The following is a 25,486-nucleotide window of genomic DNA, read 5'->3' on the forward strand; positions in this document are numbered from 1 at the left end:
TTTCACTTCACCCTTTGGTGAAGCAAAGGACCACCAGGTTGCTGGTGGAATTTTTAATATTAGTGATGAGCCAAAGGGACAGTCAGCTATTTGCAAACAAACATAGTTTAAAGATTTCCTGGTGGTCCAACTGAACTACAAATTTTATGTTGATGCAGCATACAAATTGTTTTAAAAGCTGGAGTGTGACTGAGCAATCGCACAATGTTTTGTAATCTGGCAGTGCTGCTAAATGAAAATGTGTTCCACTTTGCGATGAGTGTCTCCCATTGCAAAATCAGATAAAGCTGTCAAAAGAATGAAATCGGTCTCGCTCTTTGAGGACCTTTATCACTGTATTTTTGTGCACTCTGCTGTAATATTTGAACTGATTTTTGGTGCTCAAGTTGAACTAGTAGAATCTGCATCTTAATTACTTAGGCTTATACCACGCACAGGGCACCTGGACCTCTGCAATTACTAGTTACCAAGTAATTTAATGTGCTGGTTTTGTATCTGAATTCTTACTTTTAGGTTGCCTGTTTAAACATCTGGGGTATCACTGGTTTGAGATCCTTGGTACACAGCTATAGCCCAGGTGCTTTTTCACTTCACTTTTCATTTCCAGTCCTTGGCTAACCTTCCTCTTCTGGCCCAAAGGTCTTGAATTCACTCCCTAAACTTCCTTTTCTCCCCTCCTTTAAGTCACCTCTTTGACTAAGATTCTGGTAACCTGTCCTAACGTCTCTTTATGTGGCTGGTGTCAAATGTTGTCTGGTAATGAACCTGTTATGGAATTGGGATCACAGAATCACTCAGTGCAGAAGAGGCCCTTCGGCCCATCAAGTCTGCGCCAACACGTGAGAAACACCTGACCAACTATGCTATATAATTTTAAGTTGAGGTTGATTTAATTTGATTAATAGCATCCCCACTCACAACGTCAAGCTATCACAGCCTGAGGCCAAAGCACTGACAGTGAGGGTCCCTGGACCCTGAGGCTCCTGTTTTCTCCTCACACCCTCAGACGTGGTACTCATTTCATCACTTCAAGATTTGAATTTACAATTCCAAGCCTGCCAATCAGCTGACTGAGCTACTCAACCTCTCCTGGATGGTGGATTATGTATATGGTGGCAAGTGAGAAAAATGGGAAGAAATTGGAAAGTTAAGAAAAATACAAATAGAGTAATATTTAAAAGTAGTTTCATGCATATATTTTATTCAGAAATAAGCTGGAATAATATACACCGGTGAACACACAAGACACAATGTGAATTAGTATTTACATTGTATTGATAAATAGAAGTTAATGGCAAGCCATAAGGAAAAACAAATAGATTCCCTTTTATTTTATTCCACATCCTCTTAGGTTCTATACAATTACATACTTATGTTTTAAATATAATATAACAGCTTTTGTTTTCAAAAAAATTATGGAACAGCTTTTAAGATATGTGGATGCTGGGTGTTTTTCTGAGTCACTGAAATGCAAGTTCATCCCCATCTTCTGTCCAGACAGTAGAAAAGGACTGCATTCCAATTACTTCTGACCATTCATCAACACTGTCTCCAAAAAGGAAGGGATAAAGCATTCATATACAGGTATAACCTCGTCAAAAACAAAAAGACAATGTTAGTCGATAACAGCCTGCCTCACCTTTTTGATCCACATTTGTATGTTCTGTTGAGGTGATTATTTTCTGACAACAGCAGAGGATTAGCTGTCAGAAGTCTTCCCTGTGAGACCGAAGCTTCCAATCTCTCTCCTACAGTGTATTTGGCATTAATGTCAAAATTTGGCTTTCTGCAGAAATTGCGATTTATTTGAGTGTTGTTGCTAGGATTTTAGTAAAATGTGAAAATGTTTATATTTTGTCCACTCTAATTATAAAAGAAACCATGCTGTTATACAATAATGGACTTTATCGCTTTATAACTGGAATGTGGCTAGAAAGCATTTTGAGCTATATAACATGAGGGTGATTTGGCTACAGGCCTCGGTGTGGTAGTTTTGCAAACAATTTGAGATGATGAATCAAGGGTATCACCAAGACACATAATGCACCAAATTTAAACTGCATTGCTTGAGTGGATTTCTAAAGTGGATTAGTATCGATGGGCTAAAATACAACTAGTGACAATACCGGCCTTTGATGAATTGTAACCCAACCCCATTAAATTTACTTCAAAAGCTTTTAGGTGTAAATAATCATTACTTGGTTCCGATGAAAGTGAGTGGAACTTGAGATAACCAATCAAAATAGAAGGTTTATGCCAACTTTTATTTTTGAATTCCTGTTAAAGCTGCACGTAATTCAACTCTTCTTCTCTGTCACTGGATGGTATTGGTTATGAATGTAATTTGCTGTCCGTATACATACCAAATACATAGATATGCATTAAACTATTCAATTTGTCCCTATGTATTAAGTCAGCTGTAAGCTTACTTGCTGCTACTTTTCATTAAATTTTGAATACCTTGTGTCCCATGTGCTCAGAATGAAAACTAAGCCCAGGCTGGACTCACATTTAAATGTTAAACACAATTTCATATAATATAGCTTACTTTTTTCATGTTATTTCTTTAAATGTTATAAAAATAATGAATATGTTATCTGCAGGAAGCACATATGCTGCATTAGAGTTAGTAGCATTTTGGATTAGTATGATATGCTTGAACTTAGAATAATGTCATTTTTGCCCTATGGAAGCATAAAAGCCAGCTTTGCATCCCACCATCACCAAATAAAAAGTGGGCCAGAATCCAGGCTGGCAAACATTCAATCTCAGGATTTTTTTATAATTACTCTGTGGCATTCAATCTGAATGTAAATATTGGCCATTTGTGCTTTTCCATTGAAAACGACAGGACTGGTGAAAAGCATCCTGATGTATTGACTAGGCAATTCACTTTGCACTCACTACCTTGGCATCTTTTATGAAATCAAGTCTGACACCTGGTAAGTAAACTATGTGCAAACACATGGCATATTAGACATATTATTGACACACATGTTGATTTAGACTTTCATATTCTTTTCATTCATTCTCAGGATGTGGGCATTGCTGGCAAGGTCAGCATTTATTACCCATTCCTCACTGTCCTGAGAAGATGCTGGTAGGCATTCATTTAACATGTTTGCTACAATAAATCCTTAACAATTTCTAGTCCTTGGAGGCACGGGGAAAGGGAAGAAATCCCACCTACAATAACCTCAATCTCCACACTGTTTCACAGTCTTAGCCTGTTACTACTGCTTCACTGTGTTAATCAAGATTCCAAATCACAAGGTCTCTTGCCATCATTTCAATTCCAACAATACTGTATAGGTTAAAAATAAATATACATAATATTTTATTTACAGCAAAAATCTTTGAGCCTATGTCGTCATCAGTATATAGTCAATCAGAAAGGCACCAACAAGCAATTAAAGGGTTACATTCCACTTCTGTTTAAAAATCAATACAGCGCATTGGGATATTTTTCTACATCAGGGGTGCTATATTATTGCAAATTGTTATAACAGTTCACAGCAACATCAGATCTGAGGAACTCCAAAAAAGGGAGTAAAAAGTGCCAATGGATTTGATGATCTGAGTTATGGCCACTTGCGCCGTCATCTTGTGTCTTGTGAACCATTTTCAAAAACAAAAACAAAGACACATCTACAAGTTCTGCAGTGTAATGGCACTGGATGGTCTTGGTTGTGAATATAATTTGCATGGAGTCATCCATGTCTAGAAGGTTTTCAGTTGAAAATTGCATCCACAAACGATTTTTTAGAAAACTTTAGTGTGCACTGATTATTAAGTCTGTAGCAGACACACAATTAATTAAGGTCAGAAATATTTAAATTAATGTTGAATAAAAAATACACATTGCAAATTGTGAGTGGGGCACATTTCTAAATTTTCTATTGTCAATGTAATACCGATATTCATTTGAGGGACGCATCATACTGCATAGATCTCAATAAAGTCATCTTGTAAGACAGGGATGAGCTTCGTGTTTCTGCTGTCGGCCACTTGTAGTAATAATTTGTCTTGGGTGTCTGGTCATGGTGAATGGATGGGAACTCTGCCTCGCTGCCATCCTGCATATGGTCTCATAGTATCATTTCTGGGGAATGGGAATCAACAGCTTTGGAACCCCCTGCCTCAAATAGGTGACCTCTTCATTCAGATATTCATGTTGGGTAGGGTGTTGGTGGTGCCCATCATGCCTGGCACTTGCCAACATTCAGGTAGGCAGAACGCTGTTTTGAAAGGGCACCCATGTGAAATGGCTGCCCAGCGTCGCTAAAGGTATCGACAGGATTTAAATTGATTTTAAAGGCCTGCATAAATAAATTCCAGCTGTGACATTTCACGAATGTTTTCATTTATGTATGCTCATTTTCTTTTGTTTATTTTGTCTTGCAGGCACTTAATCTCTCAATTGTTCAGTCTTGTGTACCGATAAAAAAATCCGTTAGTTTTTTTATGGGTACACACCCCTTCTCCCCGCTACCTGTAGTAATTTGAAGAGGAGGAGGACCCATAGAGAGGTCTGGGTCTATGCTGGCAATTTGTGCCCAGCCACGGGGACCCTGGTGTCCGTATCTACTGAGAGAGATGGCAGTTCTTGCTTTGGTAGCACAATTAGTGCACGAGGAGGCTCCTCTGTTCAAAGGGAGCTGGGATGCCAAGCCCACTGCTGCCAAAGGTTTTCTCAATTTTGGTCCCTATATTTTGACACATCCCTTTAAATTTTACTTCTCACTGGTTTTTCACTCCCGTCCCCATTATGCTTCCTGCACCAGCCCAGGGTCGCACCTGAAGCTTTGCGAATGATCTAATTTGGAAAAACTGTTCGCAAACAACTCACTTCCATCTGAACCCGTCTAAAACTCGCCAACAACAATTCCAATCTAAACTGCGCCAATGTTGGGAAACCTGGGCTTAGGGGTTTCATAATTTGAAAACATCCACATTCACCACAAAACGCTTTCACATAATTAGTTGCAATTAAGATGTAAAGTTATGAATTTACAAATACCTCTAAGAGGAAGCAAATTCAGTTGCATGTGAGTAATATTGCCATTTTCTGATATCAGATCCAGTTAGTGGGAGCTCAATGCGGAAGGCTTGAATTTTCTTCATTTTGTTGTCATCAAGTGAGCAATATTAGCTCTAGTGGAGGGAGCACTTCCCAAATTCAGGTGTCCAGTGTTATAGCGTCAAGCATTCTGTGTCAGGCATTGCGCATTTCAGACTCAGCTTCAGAAAAGCACCCCTTTACTGCACCAATGCAACATTTTATCAGTCATTCTCTGGATTCAGAGTGAGATTGCAATTAAATACGAAATTAGGGATGGTTTTGTGCTGTGTACCCATGTGCACCAGGAACTGAGTTGTAGCTACCAGCTATAGAAGGCTGTAATTTTTATTGAACAGTGATATATGTTCAGACACTAGGTGGTTAACAGTGGTTTATGTGCCTGACTAATATCTTCCTGGCAGTGATGCAGCATTTTATCAATGTATTTATTAATATAAACAGTGTGTGCCGAAGGCAGTCCAGAAGTTTGCATTTGATGAAAGACAGTCTTGTGAACAGATCACAGTGTAAAATCCATAACATTTTCCTGAAATCTCTTTGCTCTTGTCATCTCCTTCTGTTTCACACGGTCTCAACTTTGCTGGGATCATAGGCATCTGGAAAACAGGAATAATCTGGGGTGAAGAAAATTATATCAGCATCTGTTTCACACATAATTCTTCCAGCCACAAGCTTGCACACATTTCAGCCTATGTAATCCAATGTGACATTATTCAGTGCTATGGGATGGTCAACTCATTAAACCATGGGCAGAATTTTCTGGCTAGCGGGGGGTGGAGTGGGAGCGGGCGGGGGTGGGCGCAGACCCGATCACCGCTTGCGATCGGGTCCGCGCTGCCATTTTACACCAGCGGGCCAATTAAGGCCCGGCCAGTGTGAATCGCGGCTCCCGTGGACAGCGGGAGCGGGCGGGCGGCAGCGGGACTGCAATGACTGCCGGGTGCAATGGCGATTGCTGCAGCCTTTCAAAGGCTGTGAATCATGGCCAGTGGAATTGCTCCCCAGAGCGCTGCTGGTGAGCAGGCCAGGCAGGAAGGTAGGGCAGGGGGGCACTGTGCCCCTCGTTTTTCTGACAATTGCCTTGCTGCCCTCCTCGAGGAGGTGGCAGCACGGGCGGGAGGTGCTCGTACCCCAGGACGTGAGGAGCAGCAACCCCCACATGACCAGACGTGCCTGGGAGGAGGTGGCGGAGGTGGTGAGCTCCCGTGACGTGGTGTGGCGCACCTGGATCCAGTGCTGTAAATGCTTCAACGACCTGTTGCATTCGGGAAGGGTGACTACCATGTTGGCATTGGTCACTTAACCCAGCAGGTAGGCTTCCCCCCCTGGCGGACCCCACCCCTCCCCCACCAACTCTGAGTGCAGTGACTGCATTGAATCATTAACAGCCTGTGTCCTTCGCTGGGTGGGCCAGCAGATAATGCCCATGCCGAGGTCACCCTAAGAGGGTGGTGAAGAGATGGGTTCTGCACCCGCAACATGTGGTAAACTGAGACCCAATTACTGTTTTGGGGGCAACCTGGAGGAGCTGCACCCAGGCGCAGTGCTGGAACTCCAGGACATGTCAAAGTCAGGGTGATGTCAGGCTGGGAGGGGAGCTTCAAGGTGGTGTGGCACCGATCGATCTGCTGCCCTCTACGCTCCACGTGTTTGTGCCTCCTTGCTATGGAAGGTTAGACCCTGTGGTCCCAAATGTGATGTAGGCAGCATTTGGCCAAGGGGGCCGGGGAAGGGGTCTGTGAGGACAGGCCGAGCATCTTTGTGTGAGTGTTCGGCAGCAGCGGGGTGAGGAGGCACTGGGGCCCTGCAATGTCCCACCCTTGTTGGGGTTGGCCGTCCGCGAGGAGATTCCAGGTACAAGTAGCACTAATCAATGCTCTTCTCTCCTTTTCAGGAGAAGAATGCACATAATGCCACCGAGCGGGTGAGGACTGGCGGAGGGACGGCACAGTTAGTGATTCTCAGCCGCTTCAAGCAGGAGGCTAAGTCCCCATTCCCCTTCCTGGCTCTTCAGCCACCCTCAGATGCTTCAAGCTACTTAATTTTGGAGAGGGGCCATGCTCCCAGGTCCACCGGTGTCGGTGGGGCTGGGGTGCCACGGGCAGGTATGTTTATCCGGCACTGAGGTCACTATTATTCTCCCAACAGCCATGGCAGTGCTGAATGTTCCGTGATTGAAGTTTGCAACATGGCTTGACCATTGCTTATGGAAGGATGAGCACATAATGATCTGGGGAACAGGGATGCACATTGACATTGTCTCCACGTTAAATGATCCAATGTCCTTGTTCTTCCTTTCAGCATCAGTGGAGCAGGGCCAGGAGGAGGAGCAGCAGGGGCCCCCTCTCACACCTGAGGGCCCTGAAGTCTCACCAGCCTCACACCATCTCTGCCAGGCAGGCACCAGCGCAGATAGTAGCACCTCGATGGGAATTAGAACATTGGCCAGTGTCCCGGGGCACAGCGGTGAGGGCACTTCACAGTCGCTGGAGGAGCTGGCAGAGACAGAGAGTGCCCATGGCGCCAGCAGTCGGAGGGCTGCAGGGGACCAGGCACATGCTCAGTCGGTGCCTCATGATGTGCCTCTGGAGTCGTCCACAATACAGCAAACACAGGAAATGCGGCCAGGTGTGCGGGAACATCTGGGGGAGACACATGAGGCTATGCTTGGCTTGGTGTCCGTGGTGGAGGAGTCTACGCAGACTATCGCCAAAGCAATGAGCCTCATGTCCGAGCGCCATGCATCCTCCATGGAGAGAGTGGCAACTCTCATGGAGAGGCTCCTCCAGGAGACCCATCAGGGCTTCCTGGAGATGCGCTTGGACCAGCAAGCCCTCACATCGGCATTGACCTCAGCTGGTCAGTGCCAGTGTGGGAGATGGTCTGGACACCAACTTTCCCAGCTCGGTGCCCATCCATCCACGGTGAGCAGGGAGGTCCGAAGCGACCTCACGTCAGCGCAGCAGCGGCCTGTCATCTCTGCGGGCTACTCTCAGGGTGCTCCGGATGAGGGTGGCAGCTCCTCCGCCCCTCTTCCAGTGATCGTTGCATCCAATGAGACTGCGATGACTGGGGAGATGCCAGCTCTGGAACCGGCTGCTCCCTCCCAGGCGGGGCCAGCACAGGCTCCACGGGCCAGAGGACACCCGCCAAAGTCATCGTGGCCAACAGGACAGTAGAGTCAGCAGGCTGTCTCAGATGCCAGTCCCAGCGATGGGGTAGCACCAAGACGTAGCACCTGAAAAGATAAACATAAGGCACCTTAGGCACACCGCGGGTTTATCACTGGTGCTTTTGTGTTGGCCGGCAATGAGGTCTTTATGAATTGGTGTGATTTTTAACACCTTTTTCATTTTGTTTCATTAAGTTTCTTTGGTTGCAATATTAAATTCAGACATGTCACCATGGCTGAGGGTGCCTCTTTTGTTCTGCAGCTGGATGGTTTCCAATAATGTTATGAATGCTTTGTGGGACATTCAGCTTTATTAAGAAGGAGCTTAGTTATTGTTCCTAACCAGGCAGATTTTGCACTTAGGTATCGAGTATGGAGCCTACAGCCCATGCTTGTCCCGGAGGTCCATATGTGATGTGCTAGCTGAAGGTTCATTGGATTAAATAAAGCCTCCTGGGTGTCCCTGGAGTATGCCTGGGTCAGCGTCTACCCCTTCAGCATTTTCCTGTGCGTGCTCATCCTCGGACTCACTGCTGGACTCATCGTGTGCAGCCGCAGCCACCGCGTCTACAACATCGTCATCCACAGTGTCCCCCCTTTCCAGCGCCAGATTGTGGAGAGCGCAGCATGCAACCACTATCACCGACACATGATCTGGGGGGTACTGGAGTGCGCCCCCTGAATGGTCCAGGCATCGGAAGCACATCTTGAGAAGACCAATGCCTCTCTCCACCACAGCCCTTGTGGAGGTGTGGCTCCTATTGTACCGCTGCTCATCTTCTGTTCTTGGATGGCGGAGAGGCGTCATGAGCCAACTTCTGAGGGGATAGCCCTTGTCACCCAGCAGTCATCCATCAAGCCGGGCCGGAGCACTGAAGAGCCCCGGCACCTGGGAGTGTCTGAGGATGTAGGCGTTGTGGGAGCTGCCTGGGTACCTTGCACAGACTTGTAGAATCAGCATCCAGTGATCACACACTATCTGCACGTTCATGGAGTGGAAGCCCTTCCTGTTGATGAAGGCACCGGGCTCACCTGCTGGCGCCTTGATGGCCACATGTGTACAGTCTATTGCACCCTGGACGCGGGGGAAGCCAGCAATGGCCGCGAAGCCTCTGGCTCACTGTGTCTGGCTTGCCTGGTCCCAGCGGTAGAGGATGAAGGTCAATGCATGCCTGAACAGAGCGTCTGTAACCTGCTTGACACAAGTGTGGACAGCTAATTAGGAGACACCGCAAAGATCTCCCACCGAGCCCTGGAAGGAGCCAGAGGTATAGAAGTTGAGGGCAGCTGTGACCTTTAGAGCCACTGGCATGGGGTGTCCACCCACACAGTGCACGGGGTTCTCAGTGCCAATCATCTGACAGATATAGTTGACTGTCTCCCTTGAGAGACGGAGCCTCCTTCGGCACTGCACCTCAGACATATTGAGGTAGCTGCTTCGCTGCCTGTATACCCTGGCAGCAGGATAGTGGCGTCTTTTGCAGCCCCTTCCGCCTTGGATTACCTCTTGGCCCTTCACTCCTTGTGCCTATGCCTGACCTCCCAAAGGTGGCTCCCCTGGAGGCTGAATGTGCACTCCTGGCCTCCTCTCCCTTCTAGCCCTCCCTTCCTCCTCAGAGGAGGTGCCTCCAGTGGAGAGAACAGCTCTCATTCCCAGGCTAAGGGAAGGTTTCCTGAAACCTGCAGGCCCAAAAAAGATTCTTCACTGCAGAGTGCTGACCTGAAGGTTGTGAGTCCAGAGCTAGCGGCTGGTATGCGTTTTGAAGTATTGCAGATCACACAGGCAAGTATCAGTAAGTTTGAGAAATCAATATTTGACAGAGCACGCTCGCGACCCCACTGAGCCCTCTTATCCTGCCCGTGGATGAGGTTTATACAAACGTGTCCTACCCGCCTGCCCGATTGCGCTTGTGCGCCGACCCGAAGATTGCACGGGTGCCGAAAAATCGCGGTCGACTGGCGCCTCAAAGGCCTAAGGTGGCCGGTTAATTAATGGCGGGCGCGCATCGGAGAACATTGCGCGCCTGTCCAACGAAATATCGCGATGGCGCGTGGTGATGTCGGGATGCTCGCCCGATGTCACTGCGCGTTCATTTTATGTGCGTGCCCCCACACGCCAATGGGAAAATTCTGCCCCATATGTTGGAACCAGTTTGGACACGAAATATCCACATTTTGCAGAGACAGTCAGTGTTTGGACCTGGTGACGCGCATTGCCGATTTTTCTGCTGCGTGGAGACAGGTTGAGTTTCTTCCAACTAAAGCTTCCAAGTCCTTGCACTCCTTGTCACCCACTGCAGCTCAGTTTAATACCACGCACTGGCGTCTCCCCCACACTTGGCAGAACAGACAAAAGTGAGGAAAAGGATTTGTTTTCATTGTGCTCTTGTGGTAGATAATTCAAACTGCTGTTCCATTTAGGTGGAATTCAACAGCTTGTGAGATCTGAGGGAAAGGCGCAAGTTAAATAAAAACACAAGGAAAATAATTTTGGAAATATTGCGAGATATGGTCTGGGTTCTTGGCAGAGTTTGTGTGGGTTTAGTGAGATCATTTTAACATACTAAAATCTTCATTATAAAACTTGTGACTTGTAAGTGCACACACCGGTGAATAATTACGATACTGCGGTATGGTTTAAGGAGGACCATTTTTATTGATGCTTGATGTTATCCTGCATTAATGATGCATTTAACATATTGATCAAAACAGGAAACTTTAAGTAGAAATTGTGTACTTTAAACCAGTGTCCAAGTTGCACCTGTGACTGTCACGTTATCATACTTGGTGCCTGACTTAGCCACTGGGGTTAGGGGTTAATGCCAAGCAAATCAAGGCCAGAGAGAAAAGCAAAGGCAGCTCTGAAAAAAATGAAGACTTCCATTTATATAGTGCTTTTCTCGACCTCGACCCAAAGCGCACTACAACCAAGTAACTACTGTTGACATGCAGTCATTGTTGTAACGTTGGAAACACAGCTGCCAATTGTGCACAGCAAGCTGCCACAAGCAGCTAAGTGACATAATGTGACTAAGGGGACGTTAGATAAACACACGAGGAAGAAATGGATAGAAGTTTTTGCTAATTGGGTCAGATGAAGAGAGGTAGGAGGAAACTCATGTGGAGCAAAAACACTGGTGTGGAATTGTTGTGACGATTGGCTTGTTTCTGAGCTGCACATTCTTTACCGTTCAATGTAGTGACAAGATCATTTATTTTTTGCAAAGTATTTGTTAAGGAATAAATATTGGCCAGGGAACTGGGAGGAACTCCCATTACTCTTCTTCAAATCATGTCAAGAGATATTTTACATCCTCCTAAGGTGATAGGCAGGGTCTCAGCTCCTGTTATTCCTATGTAAACTGATGACTGAGGACTAGGGCAGAATGAGTAGCAAGGAGCAGGCCAATTCCAATTTATCCTCCAAGGGAGATTTGAGCAGCGCCTGCATCAGGCCTCCCCCTGTCCTTGGACTAGTTCCCAGAAGATTCTTTCCCCATCAGACACAACCTCTTCCTGAGTGTGAAGTCCAAAGAGGGGGAATGTTCCGACCTATGTACATGCTTCAGCCACCCACCCCTTTCAGGAAGAAATGCTTAAGCAAATAAACTTTGAAATTTTTCCCAACAATTAATGACTAGTACAAATTGTGATGAAAATATTTCAAAACAGCAAGACTTTAAAATGTTGCTTATCCATAACCTTTAAGTTAATATATTTTTTAAAATGTCAACATTAAACTGCCTACAAATTGTAACAGAAGTATTTTAATATCTGAAGAAGTATTTTAATATCTGAAGAAATAAATCATACACATAGGTTGCTTATACTTCGGACATAGAATTAGCATTTATACTGTCTCTTCTCCCATCTAGTCAGTTATTCTTGAAGAACAGTTACCATTACATAGGTAAAAAACAGTAATCACAAGAATGACCACATAAACTGATTGACACCACCAAAAAGCAATCAGGGGGAGAATGTCACTCAGGACTGGGGGACTTGCTGTTTTTCAAATAGTGCTGTCTAATCTTCTAAGCCATCTGAGATGGTAAAAGAGCCTTGGTTTAACGTCCTATCTGAAAGATGGCATCTCCACCAGTGTAGCACTTGCTCAGTACTGCACGACAGTGACCGTCCACATCATGTGCACAAACCCTGGAGTGGGGCTTTGAACCAATCCAATTTAATTCAGTGGTAACACAGAGACGAGATGCTACCATTGAATCAAACTGATACTGGTAAATAATTTGTCTATTTTAGTTTTAGCGTCATTTTATTTTAGAAAAGATAAAATATAGTTACTCAATTACATTTTTTGCACTTTTAATTTATTGAAAATAATTTTAAATGTCTTTTTATTAAAACATTCTTTACTCATTTATAAGAAAGCCATTCCTACCCTGGAGGATTGCAGAGTGAGGTCCACTGGGGTAACTGAACAGATCAGTGCAATAGATAAGGCTGAAGCTTTCCAACAATCTTCAGCCGGAAGTGCCGAGTGGATGATCCATCTCGGCCTCCCCTGGATAGTGCAAAGGCTATGGGCCCTGACAATATGCCAGCAATAGTCCTGAAGACTTGTGTTCCAGAACTTGCTGCAACCCTAGCCAAACTGTTCTAGTACAGCTACAACACTGGCATCTACCCGACTATGTGGAAAATTGCCCAGGTATGTCCTGTACACAAAAAGCAGGACAAATCCAACCTGGCAATTACTGCCCCATCAGTCTACCCTCGATCATCAGTAAAGTGATGGAAGGCGGCATCAACATTGCTATCAAGGGGCACTTGTTTAGCAATAACCTGCTCAATGATGCCCAGTTTGGGTTCCGCCAGGGCCACTCAGCTCCTAAACACATTACAGCCTTGGTTCAAACATGAATAAAAGAGATGAACTCCCAAAGTGAGGTGAGAGTGACTGCCCTTAACGTCAAGGCAGCATTTGACCGAGTGTGGCATCAAGGAGCCCGAGCAAAACTGGAGTCAATGGGAATCAGGGGGAAAACTCTCTGCTGGTTGGAGTCATACTTAGCGCAAAGGAAGATGTGGTTATTGGAGCTCAATCATCTCAGTTCCAGGACATCACTGCAGGAGTTCCTCAAGGTAGTGTCCTCAGCCCAACCATCTTCAGCTGCTTCATCAATGACCTTCCTTCCATCATAAGGTCAGAAGTGGGGATGTTCACTGATGATTGCACAATGCTCAGCATCATTCGTGACTCCTCAGATACTGAAGCAGCCCATGTCCAAATGCAGCAAGACCTGGACAACATCCAGGCTTGAGATGACAAGTGACAAGTAATATTCACACCAAAGAAGTGCCAGGTAATGATTATCTCCAATAAGAGAGAATCTAACCTTTGCCCCAAGACATTCAATGGCATTACCATTGCTGAATCCCTCACTATCAGCATCCTGGGGGTTGACATTGACCAGAAACTGAACTGGACTAGCCACATAAATACTGTGGCTACGAGAGCAGGTCAGAGGCTAGAAATCCTGTGGCGAGTAACTCACCTCCTGATTCCCCATAGCCTGTCCACCATCTACAAGGCATAAGTCAGGAGTGTGATGAAATACTCTCCACTTGCCTGGATGAGTGCAGCTCCAACAATACTCAAGAAGTTTGACACCGTCCAGGACAAAGCAGCCCACTTGATTGGCACCCCATCCACAAACATTCACTCCCTCCACCCCGATGAACAGTGGCAGCAGTGTGTACCATCTACAACATGGACTGCAGAAACTTTCCAAGGCTCCTTAGGCAGCACCTTCCAAACCCACGACTCCTGCCATCTAGAAGGACAAGGGCAGCAGATACATGGGAACACCACCACCTGGAAGTTCCCCTCCAAGCCACTCACCATCCTGACTTGGAAATATATTACTGTTCCTTCACTGTCGCAGGGCCAAAATCCTGGAGCTCCCTCTCTAACATCACTGTGGGTGTACCTACACCGCATGGACTGCAGTGGTTCAAGAAGACTGCTCACCACCACTCCCTCAAGGGCAATTAGGGATGGGCAATAAATGCTGGCCTAGCCAATGATGCCCACATTGCAGAAATGAATAAAAAGAAACTCTAAAATGCTGGAACTGAATAGTGCCGAAACTTAACCTTGGGCAAAATTTTTAGCTCGGTGGGCGGGCGCGTGCCCGACCTGCTCAAGGGTGAAATGACGCGCGATGACATCGGGCGAGCTTCCCGACATCAACGCGCAATAATTCGGTCAGCGGGCGAGCGTCGGAGTTGGCAACGCGTGCGCCGGCAATTAAGAGGCCTGCTAAGGCCATTAAATAATCAATTAAGTTAAATTTTTCAATGTTCATCCAACCTTATGGTTGGCGGGGCAGGCGAAAAGTCCAAGCGGCCTTTGCATTTTTTTTTTGGAAACCTCATCCATGGGCGGAATGAGGTTTCCAAAAGCAAATAAAAATAAAATAAAAGTTTTAAAATTTAATTAATAACTTGTTCCTGCTCATGTGACAGTGTCACATGAGGGGACATATTTTATTACATTTTTCAAATCTTTACTTTGTTCAAAAAAAAACGCTTCATCTCCCTGAGGCAGCTCAGCGCCTCAGGCAGCTCTGCCCCTCAGGCAGCTCTGCCCCTCAGGCAGCTCAGCGCCTCAGGCAGCTCAGCGCCTCAGGCAGCTCAGCGCCTCAGGCAGCTCAGAGCCTCAGGCAGCTCAGCGCCTCAGGCAGCTCAGCGCCTCAGGCAGCTCTGCGCCTCAGGGAGATTCTGAAGCGCGCACTTGCACGTATGCGCAAGGTTTGTGCTTGCACTCGCCCCCACCCCCACCCACAGGCAGCGATGAGCGCTGCTGCTCGCGTTTCGTGTCGGGCGGGCCTTAATTGGCCCACCAGTGTGAAATCGCATTCTGGCCCCGAACGTGGGCGGATGTAGGCTTCCTCACCACCCCCCGCCGAGCCCGTCCGGACATGGGCTAAATTCTGCCCCTCGTGTTTTCAGCAATCATACCCACTTTAGGCCTTTTATTTTGTTTAGGTTTGCTCCCTTCAGTGTAAGTGAAGGAATGTTTGGACGCTGAAATCCCTGTTACAGGCCACACCCCACTGCAACAATTTTGTTTTCACACATCATTGGCTCATATCGAGGGGGCGTATTGGTTATCAGCTTTTTTGCTTTAGGTTTGCACGTATGCAGTCATGCCCATGTCAAATTCCAGTTACAGAGAATTTTCCAACCCAAAATCTGATTTCCAATTTCCCTTTATAAAGCTGTATTGCTAAACAACCTTACCAAATGGCTCAGATTCTATCTCCAGTCTAACATGTTCTACTGCTGTAAAAGTATGATATAAATACAAGTTGTTGTCGTGCTGATCTAGCTGATTGCAGTCAGGTAGCGGTAGAGTTGCTGCAATTAGCCATTAAAACCTATGCCAGAGAGGGGAAGAAAATCAACCGGCGCACTTGGCTTGAATGACCAGTCAGTGACTGCTACTAAACATAAGTGTGTTGCCTCTGTGAATTAGGACTCATGGAATCTCATCCTGACGTGAGTCGGTGTCTTCAGGACAGGGAAGTGTGCTGCGACTGAGTACAAAGTGCTGTGAAAGTAAGTCACTTATTTTACAAGGTTACTGTCTCGGTGTTTATTTGTGTGTATCACTGCTTCCAGCAACACTTGCTCTCCAGTTTGCTGAATGAAGGCTCACGCCAACTCCAGGACCAGCTGCCCTCTCGTGGATACAAGTGCAATTACATCATATTAAGTGCTATGAGAAGAAAATACACTGTAGTTATCAAATTGTTCAAATTTGAGGTTAGGGAGGGGGCCAAGCAAAATTAAAAACAGCTGGGAATGTCTAATAGAGACCTCATCAGAAGCAATGGAGCCCAAGATAAATTGTAACTGGGTGGAGAGTATATTTTTTATTGTCCATGGGCCAAATTTCTAGTCAAAGAAATGGACAGAGTGGATAAAGCACCTAAAATGTGATACAACCTGGAAATTGCAATCTAGAAATTATTGTTCCCTACACTGAATGGTTAAACATTCAGTAAGTCAATGTCAATCCAAACAGGTTGATGGGTTCAAGGGTTAACATTTTATTCCAAAGGTACGTATCACAAATGTTCCATAGAAACCTGTTAGATTTGCTCTCAAACTGGATAAGAATTTTAACTCTTACCTGAAATGGATACCTTAGTGAATCATTTGGGGTGGCTAATTAAAAAAAAAGACATGTAAACCGTTAAATGGAACGAGCAGCCGCCTTACAGGGGATCCAAAGCTTGGCTCGATGCATAATGTCCACATAGTTTCAACAACATTGCAAATGAAAACAATCTGTTTCAATAAGATTGTTTATATTGCATGGCTCGTAAAGAAACAGATCTCCTGCCAAAATAAATAGTGTCATTAGAATTCAGTAGACGGTGGGCCATCAAATCATTTGGCATGGAGATGCCTCAGATAAAGGCTGTCCTGTTGATACTCCGGGTAAATACCAATTAGGTCTTATCAGGAAACATGGCCACACAAAACAAGATTGTGAAACTAGCCCTGAAGTGGCAGCAACATTTACTCAGCAATTATAGCAGTGGATGTGGAGGTCATTAGCTCTCCCTTATGGTCAGTTTGGGCATTGCAAGGTTGGATATTTTTTTCCCATAAAGTAACAAGCCTTGCTCTATACAGGCACGCAATCCCTGCTCTGGGGTTTCTCGCAGCTGATCTGACTCAGTTCTGCAGGCGGCGTGTCCAGGTGTTCACATGCTGGACAACTGCCAGTAGCTCAATGGTACCCTCAGAGCTCTCAGCGCTTGGATGAGCTCCAACTATTGACCTCTTACCCTGGAGATACACAAGATCATGATTAATCTTTTCTCCGAGCTGTGGGAGCGTAAATTTATCTTATTCAGTCGATTGTCAATCCGACAGTTCATGGACTTTTAAGGGCTGAGTAAATCATTATTTATTGAACACTGATGACACTTTGCACATCATTTCTCTTCATATTGCTGGATTTGTCATAATATTTTAACACTGCTATCTTCATATTTTGCATATTGTCGTTATTTCTTTTATGATGTTAATTTAAATAAATGTAAAAAGAATTATTGAGCTCTTGGACAATCTGCCTTTATTATGCAGATTATCGATCTATCTGTTACCACCAGGTTTCACCCTTTGTGAAGAGGTCTTAGCAGACTACTTGACCACAAGAGGCCAAGTCTTCTTCCTGAAACGTTATCCTTTAGTCCATATGCCAGATCTGGGGCCAACCTGAAAAGGATTTGTGGCAAAGGGGGCAAAAGTTAGAGGGAGGAAGGGGCCTGACCTCCACCAACCTGTCATTCTGGCTCTTAACAACCTCTGCCTAATTGCTGCAAATGGGTGTCTTCTGGATGGGGAGTGGTGACATATGGAAGAGGTCAGCTATGGGGGGAGGGTTAGATATTAGGCTCAAGAACCCAACCTCAACCTAACCTCATTCTTAGCCAGTGTAATAATACTCAGGCTTTGATTGAGGCTCCCGCTAAAAGCAGGCTGGGATTGATTAAAAATGGGAACCGAGGATGTAATCGGGGCGTGACTTATTTTTAATCTTGCCACAGGGGAAATTCCATGCTGCCTGTTTCCTGTTTATAAGCTCCTGATGGGCAGGAGAAAGAAGAGTTCTCCCCCCCCAGGCCTCCCAAGGAAGCGTTCAGCCACCCCAACCTCGATTGTGGCCACAAACTCTCAGACCATCCTATCCTCTCTTAATCGTGTCCCTGACCGCCCAACCTTCCCTGCGTGCCAAAGACAGGTTCCCATGGCACCCAGGCTGCAGCCAGCTGCTGCTTATTTCCGCTGCCATCCGCTGGTCAGGCAGCCAATCAGACTGGCTGCTTGGTGGGAGTTGACAATGATTTGTTTAAATGAGAACTAACCACACAGGTTGACAGGGCCTCCACCTTTGACCTTTTGGATTCCTTGGCTGACTGTCCAGCTAGCTCCCTGTTAATATTGGGGTCTTGGTTTCATTCATCTCAGCTACATTTTTGGGAAAAGGTGAAAAACTGGGAAATATAAGGAAGAGTGGGTGTCTGTTCCTATAATGTTGAAGTTTGCCTTCAGACGAGTCAACCTATGAGGATTATTGATGGGCTCTTCACCTGCTACTTGGCTTCCCTGCAGCCTTTCTTGCCTCCTGTTAATATGGTGATGGGTTTCCTTAGATGTAAAATCCTGAGCTGATAAAACCACTGATAAAAACCTAGATGAGGTTTCCAACAGCTATTAAAAATGAAATAAAAATTTTAATATTTCATTAATGACATATCACTGCTCTTGTGACAGGGTCACATGAGGGGACATGTTTTTTTTAACAATTTAAATTCTTCATTTTTATTTCTTAAACTCTCCATCTCCCCGAGGCAGCTCTGTGCCTCAGGGAGCTTTTCCTGCGCGCACATGCGTGGATGTTCATGCTTGCCCTCCTCCCCCTCCACACAGGCAGCGCTGAGCGCTGCAGCCTTAATTGACCCGCCAGTGTGAAATCGCAGTCTGGCCCTGATCGCGGGCAGCGGTCAGCTTCCCGACCGCTCCTGCCCGCCCCTGTCGAGCCCTCCTGACGAGGGCAAAATCCTGCCCATGGTAAATATGTGGAATGGACTTGGATGGACCACAGGTGGCAATGCCAAATTCAAGAAGGAGTTGCTGGATACTTGGCAGAGAAAGTGACTTTTGAGTACATAGATGGACAAATGTCATAGACTCTTAGAATGGTCATAGCACAGAAGGATGCCATATGGCCCTTCATATCCATGCTGGCTTTGTGTAAGAGATAATCAGCTTGACAAACTCCCCTGCCTTTCCTCCGTAGATTTACAAATGTACGAATTAGGAGCAGGGGTAGACCACTTGACCCCTCAAGCCAGCTCCGCCATTCAATAAATCATGGCTGATCTGATTTTAACCTCAACTCCACATTCCCACCTATGCTCGATAACCTTTCACCCCCTTGCTTATCAAGAATCTATCTACCTCTGCCTTAAAAATATTTAAAGCCTCTGCTTCCACCACCTTTTCAGGAAGAGTTCCAAAGACTCACAACCTTCTGAGAGAAAAAGTTTCTCCTCATCTCTGTCTTAAATGGGTGACCCCTTATTTTTAATCAGTAATTCCCTAGTTTTAGATTCTGCCACAAGAGGAAACAGCCTTTCCACATCCACCCTGTCAAGACCCCTCAGGATCTTATATATTTCAATCAAGTCACCTCTTACTCTTCTAAACTCCAGCGGATACAAGCTGAGCCTGTCCAACCTTTCCTCATAAGACAACCCGCCCATTCCAGCTATTAGTCTGGTAAACCTTCTCTGAACTGCTTCCAATGCATTTACTTACTTCCTTAAATAAGGAGACCAATATGTACGCAGAACTCCAGTTGTGGTCTCACCAATGCCCTGCATTACTGCAGCATAACCTCCCTACTTTTGTTTTCAATTCCCCTCGCAATAAACAATAACATTCTATTCGCTTTCCTAATTATTTGCTGAACCTGCATACTATCCTTTTGTAATTCATGCACTAGGACACCCAGATCCCTTTGCATTTCAGACCTCTGCAATCTCTCACCATTTAAATTATATGCTTTTTTTTCCTTCCTGCCAAAATGGACAATTTCACATTTTTCCACATTACCCTCCATTTGCTAGACTTTGCCCACTCAATTAGCCTATCTATATCCCTTTGTAGTCTCCTTATGTCCTCTTCACAACTTACTTTCCTACCTATCTTTGTGTCATCAGCAAATTTACAACCATCCCTTCATCCAAGTCATTTATATAAATTGTAAACATTTGAGATTCTAGCACTGATCCCTATGGCACACCACTCGTTACATCTTGCCAACCTGAAAATGACCCATTTATGCCTATTCTCTGTTTCCTGTTCACTAGCCAATCTTTTATCCATGCCAATATATTACTCCTACACCATGAGCTTTTATTTTATACAACAACCTTTGATGTGGCACTTTATCAAGTGCCTTCTGGAAATCTAAGTACAGTACATCCACCAGTTCCCCTTTATCCACAGCAAATGCTACTTCTTCAAAGAACTCCAATAAATTAATTAAACATGATTCCCCTTTCACAAAACCATGTTGACTCTGCCTGATTCTCTTGAGTTTTTCTATGTGCCCTGCTATAAAGTCCTTTACAATAGCTCCTAACATTTTCCCTAAGACAGATGTTAAGCTAACTGGGCTATAAATCTTTCTCTTTTGATAATTATTCAATTCCCTTTTGAAAGTTACACTCAACACTGCCTTCACCAACTGTTCAGTCAGTACATTCCAGATCCTAACCACTCACTGCATAAAAAAACTTTTCCCCATGCCACCATTGGTTCTTTTGCCAGTCACCTTAAATAGGTGTTCTCTATTTCTCAAACCTTCTACTAATGGGAACAGTTTCTTCCTATCTGCTCTGCCCAGGCCCCTCAAGATTTTGAATACCTCTATCAAATCTTCTCGAAAGTGAACACCCCCAGCTTCACCAATCAATCCTCGTAACTGAAGTCTCTTGTCCTCTGCATCCTCTCCAATGCCTTCACATCCTTCCTAAAGTGTGGTGCCTAGGATTGAACACAATATTGTGTGTGTGTGTGCATGCATATATATGTATATATTATTATGTGCGTGTGTATTCATATTTGATTAACCTGGTAGCAGGACCTTGTAGGGTTGACCAATATGAACCAGGTTTCCAAACAGTTACATTGTATGAATATCTCAGCTGTTACATTCTTCTTCTTCAACATAAACATACCAATCATACACAAGAATTGGAGAAATAATAATGTGGGCTCATTCTTTGAAGATGAGAATATATACAGATAATGTTCACTGGGAGACTAAGTATAGTACATCCAATCTCTATCACTGCTGCTTGCAGACTGACTTCAAGTCATAGTACTAATACACCATGTACTGTCGAGGTGTGTAATGATTGATGGTAATTTAAGATATGCTTCCTTAAAGGTACATGCCCTTCATATCTCAACATCACGATACTGCATAACTGTTTAACCCATGTGAACAATAAATTAACAGCTCTTCTTTAAATATGTGGCAAATTTGTACCCATTTCCCTGTGCAATTGCTTTGCTGGAAATCTAAGAAATCATTGATTCAAATCTACCATTTGAGTGCAGTACTGAGGGAGTTCTGCACTATATGAGGTGCTGTCTTTCAGATGAGGTATAAAACTGATGCCACACCTGCCCTCTCAGATGGATGTAAAAGATCCCATGGCACTATTTTGAAGAAGAGCAGGGGAGATATCCTCGGTGTCATGGACAATATTTATCCCTCAATCAACATCACTAAAACAAATTATCCGGACATTGTGTCATTGCTGCTTGTTTGGAGTTTGCTGTACACAAATTGGCTGCTGTGTTACCCATACTTCAAAATGTACTTAATTGGCTGTAAAGTGCTTAGTTAGACAGGCTTTTGACTGACAAGGGAATCAAGGGTTATGGGAGAACAGGCTGGAAAGTGGAGTTAAAGCCACATCAGATCAGTGTTGATCTTACTGGAGGGGCAGGCTTGAGGAGCTGGATGGTCTGCTCCTTTTTCTTATGTTAAGAACATCCTGAAGCCATGAAAATATAAATGCAAGTCTTTCTGTGTTATTTTCTTTAAAAACACCCTGGCTTGGGTACAAATGATGGAAAGTACATCAGATGACATATTGCTGTCATTTCCATGCAATTCCAATATGCTTGCCCAATTCAGGTGGACCTCTTGTACACACAATACCATGTCTAGTGGAAAATCCTGAAAGTGGCAGGGGATGAGTGGACTGCTCCTGGAAATTTCCCAATATAATTGCCCGGAATTACACCTGGGCACTGGAGTAAATTCAAGTGAAAAATCGTAGCTTATGACCTCTGGTTCAGTGTTCACAGAGTCGTGTTTGTTGGGAAAACCATATCTTCACGAACTGGAATTTTAAAATATGGAAAGACATTGCATTATTTGGACATTTGGATGCTGACCTGGAGTTTTTATAAAAAAGGGTCTTAAGTTCACCTTGGAACATTCCAACGAGTGAGAAAAGGCCCAAGAGGCGGATCCACTATCCGTGGTTAACTAGAAAGGTTAAAGATAGTATCAAACTTAAACAAAAAGCATACAATTATGCAAAGATAGGTGGAAGGTCAGAAGAATGAACAGAATATAAGGAACAGCAAAGGATGACTAGAAGACTAATAAGGAAGGACAAATTAGAGTATGTGAGAAAGCTAGCCAAAAATATAAGAATGTGTAGTAAGAGTTTCTATAGATATTTTTAAAAGAAATAAGTTAACAAAGTAAGCGTTGGTCCTATAGAAAGTGAATCTGGAGAATTGATAATGGAAAGCAAGGAAATGGCAGATGAATTGAACAGGTATTTTGCATCAGTCTTCACTATAGAGGACACAAGTTACATCCCAGAAGCAGTTATAAATCAGGAAATAGAAGGGAGGGAGCAACTCAGGAAATTTGCAATCACCAGAGAAGTGGTGCTGAGTAAATTGTTGGTCATGTTGTTGGACAAGTGCCCAGGTCCAGATGCTTTTCATCCAAGGGTCTTAAAATAAGCAGCTAGCGAGATAGTTGATGCATTGGTTTTAATTTTCCAAAACTCCTTAGATTCGGGGTAGGTCCCATTAGATTGAAAGATAGCAAATATAACTCCATTATTCAAAAAGGGAGGGAGACAGAAAGCAGGAAACTACAGGCCTGTTAGCTTAACATCTGTTACAGGGAAAATATTAGAAGCTATTATTAAAGAAGCTATAGCAGAGCACTTGGATAAGGTCAAGGTTATCAGGCAGAGTCAACATGGTTTTGTAAAAGGGAAATCATGTTTAACCAACTTGTTGGAGTTCTTTGAGGAAGTAACACATGCTGTGGATAAAGGGGAACCGTTGGATGTACTGTACTTAGACTTTCCAGAAGGCATTTGAAAAAGTGCCACATCAAAGACTATTGCATAAAATAAAAGCTCATGGTATAGGGGGTAGCATATTGATATGGATAGAAGATTGGCTGGCTAACAGGAAGCAGAAAGTAGGCATAAATGGGCCTTTTTCAGGTTGGCAAGATGTAATGAGTGGTGTGCCACAGGGATCAGTGCTGGGATCACAAATGTTTACAATTTAAATAAAAACTTGGATGAAGGAATAGATGGGATGGCTGCCAAATTTGCTGATGACACAAAGGTAGGAAAGTAAGTTGTGAAGATGACAAAGGGAAGCTACAAAAATAGGTTAAGTGAGTGGGCAAAGATCTGTCAAATGGGATATAATGTGGGAAATTGTGAAATTATCCATCTTGGCAGGAAGCAAAAAAAAAGAAACATTATCTACCTGGTGCGAGATTGCAGAGCTCTGAAATGCAGAGGGACCTAAGTGTCTTAGTGCATGAAATGCAAAAGGCTAGTATGCAAATAATTAGGAAAGCGAATAGAATGTTATTGTTTATTGCAAGGGGAATTGAATACAAAAGTAGGGAGGTTATGCTTCAGTTGTACAGGGCACTAGTGAGACCACATCTGGATTACTGTGTACAGTATTGGTCACCTTATTTAAGGAAGAATGTAAATGTGTTGGAAGCAGTTCAGAGAAGGTTTACCAGGCTTATACCTGGAATGGGTGGGCTGTCTTATTAGGAAAAGTTGGACAGGCTGGAGTTTAGAAGAGTGAGAGGCGATTTGATTGAAACATATAAGATCCTGAGGGGTCTTGACAGGGTGGATGTGGAGAGGATGTTTCCCCTTGCTGGAGAATCTAGAACTAGGGGCCACTATTTAAAAATAAAGAGGAGGCGATTTTTTTTTCTCTCAAGAGGGTCATGAGTCTTTGGAACACTCTTCCTGAAAAGGTGGTGGAAGCAGAGCCTTTGAATATTTTTAAGGCAGAGGTGGATAGATTCTTGATAAGTAAGGGGGCGCTAGGTTATTGGGAGTAGGTGGGATGCAGATTTGAGGTTACTATCAGATCAACCATGATCTTATAAAATGGTGGAGCAGGTTTGAGGGGCCACATGGCCTATTCCTGCTCCTTGTTCATATGTTGGAACTGTCAACAAGCAGGCCTTTCCCAATAAATCACCTGATCAGCATGGAGCGGTTTATTTGTTTTGAACTGCAATCATTTTAATTGATGGGGGAAAAAACTGGTAAAGGCACAGGCAAGTGATTTAAGTTTTGAGCCTGTTGTTTTGTTAATTCAGTCTTGCTGGGGAATAAGCTGAGCAAGAAGGCTACCCTAAAAGAGTCTCTCTCTCTCTGCCTTGACTGAAATTGTGTGTGTAGTTATAAGCCTGTAGCCACAGAATCCTCATTTGAGTGTAATTTATTTGCATTTTGGACCTGCAAAGCTGAGACAGGAAGAATTGGTCCAGTTCTATATTCTCCTCCATGCTGAAGCTTTCTTGGTGAGAACCAAGAAAGAGCCTACAGCAAAAGCATTTGTGGACTTAATTTAAAACAGAGAGCGGAAGAGCCTGTGGACTTTATTAAAAACAAAGAGTGGGTGAGTGTGTGGACCCTACTTAAAACAGAGTGGTGAGACTTCATTTAAAAAGAGCGTGGAGAGCAGCTGATTTGTGAGTTGGATTGGTGAATATTTCTAGTCGTTAGATTAAAATTAAGGTCTATAGTTAGTATTTAGTTCTCTAGTTTTTATTTTCTCTTTCTTAAAAATAGCCTGTTGAGTATAAGATCGATACTGGTGTAAATAATTAAATTCAATAAAATGTAAGCGGCAGGGATACTATAGTAATTAATTAATAAATTACATAAAATAAGATTGCAATGGCAGGACAGGTGATGTGTTGCTGCTGCGGCATGTGGGAACTGCTGAACACTAAGGCGATCTGGAGCAAACACATCTGTAGTAAGTGTTTGCAGCTCGAGGAATTTTGGATCAGAGTTAACGAGCTGGAGTCCGAGCTGCAGACATTGCGCCTCATCAGGGAGGGGGAAAGTTACCTGGACACTTGGCTCTAGGAGGCGGTCACACCCCTCAGATTAGCTCATTCAAATTTACTCTGTAATCAGGGACAGGAGGGTGTGACTGCAGGTGAGGCAGGTATGGGGTCACAGGAGGTAGCATTCGAGGAGCCTCAGCCCCTGAAATTGTCCAACAGTTACAAAGTTCTTGTAGGCTGTGTGGACGAGAGCAGGGACTGGAGGGAGGATGAACAAACTGAC

The 25,486-nt window shown here is 44.3% G+C and overlaps 1 protein-coding gene across 4 annotated transcripts in view; it reads right to left on the bottom strand.

Moving 5' to 3' along the window:
• Positions 1 to 1,181: 1,181 nt before the first annotated feature.
• jcada (junctional cadherin 5 associated a) overlaps positions 1,182 to 25,486 on the bottom strand; it is a 258,299-nt gene continuing 233,994 nt past the window's right edge. For all 4 annotated transcript variants that reach the window (XM_078537786.1, XM_078537793.1, XM_078537800.1 and 1 more), the window contains one exon: positions 1,182 to 5,679. In XM_078537786.1, coding sequence (XP_078393912.1) covers positions 5,645 to 5,679 — 35 coding nt within the window. In that variant the 3' untranslated portion in view covers positions 1,182 to 5,644. The remainder of the gene's footprint in view (positions 5,680 to 25,486) is intronic.

The sequence above is a fragment of the Cetorhinus maximus genome, chromosome 3 (genome assembly GCF_964194155.1).
Source record: "Cetorhinus maximus chromosome 3, sCetMax3.hap1.1, whole genome shotgun sequence".
NCBI classification, from domain to species: Eukaryota; Metazoa; Chordata; class Chondrichthyes; order Lamniformes; family Cetorhinidae; genus Cetorhinus; species Cetorhinus maximus.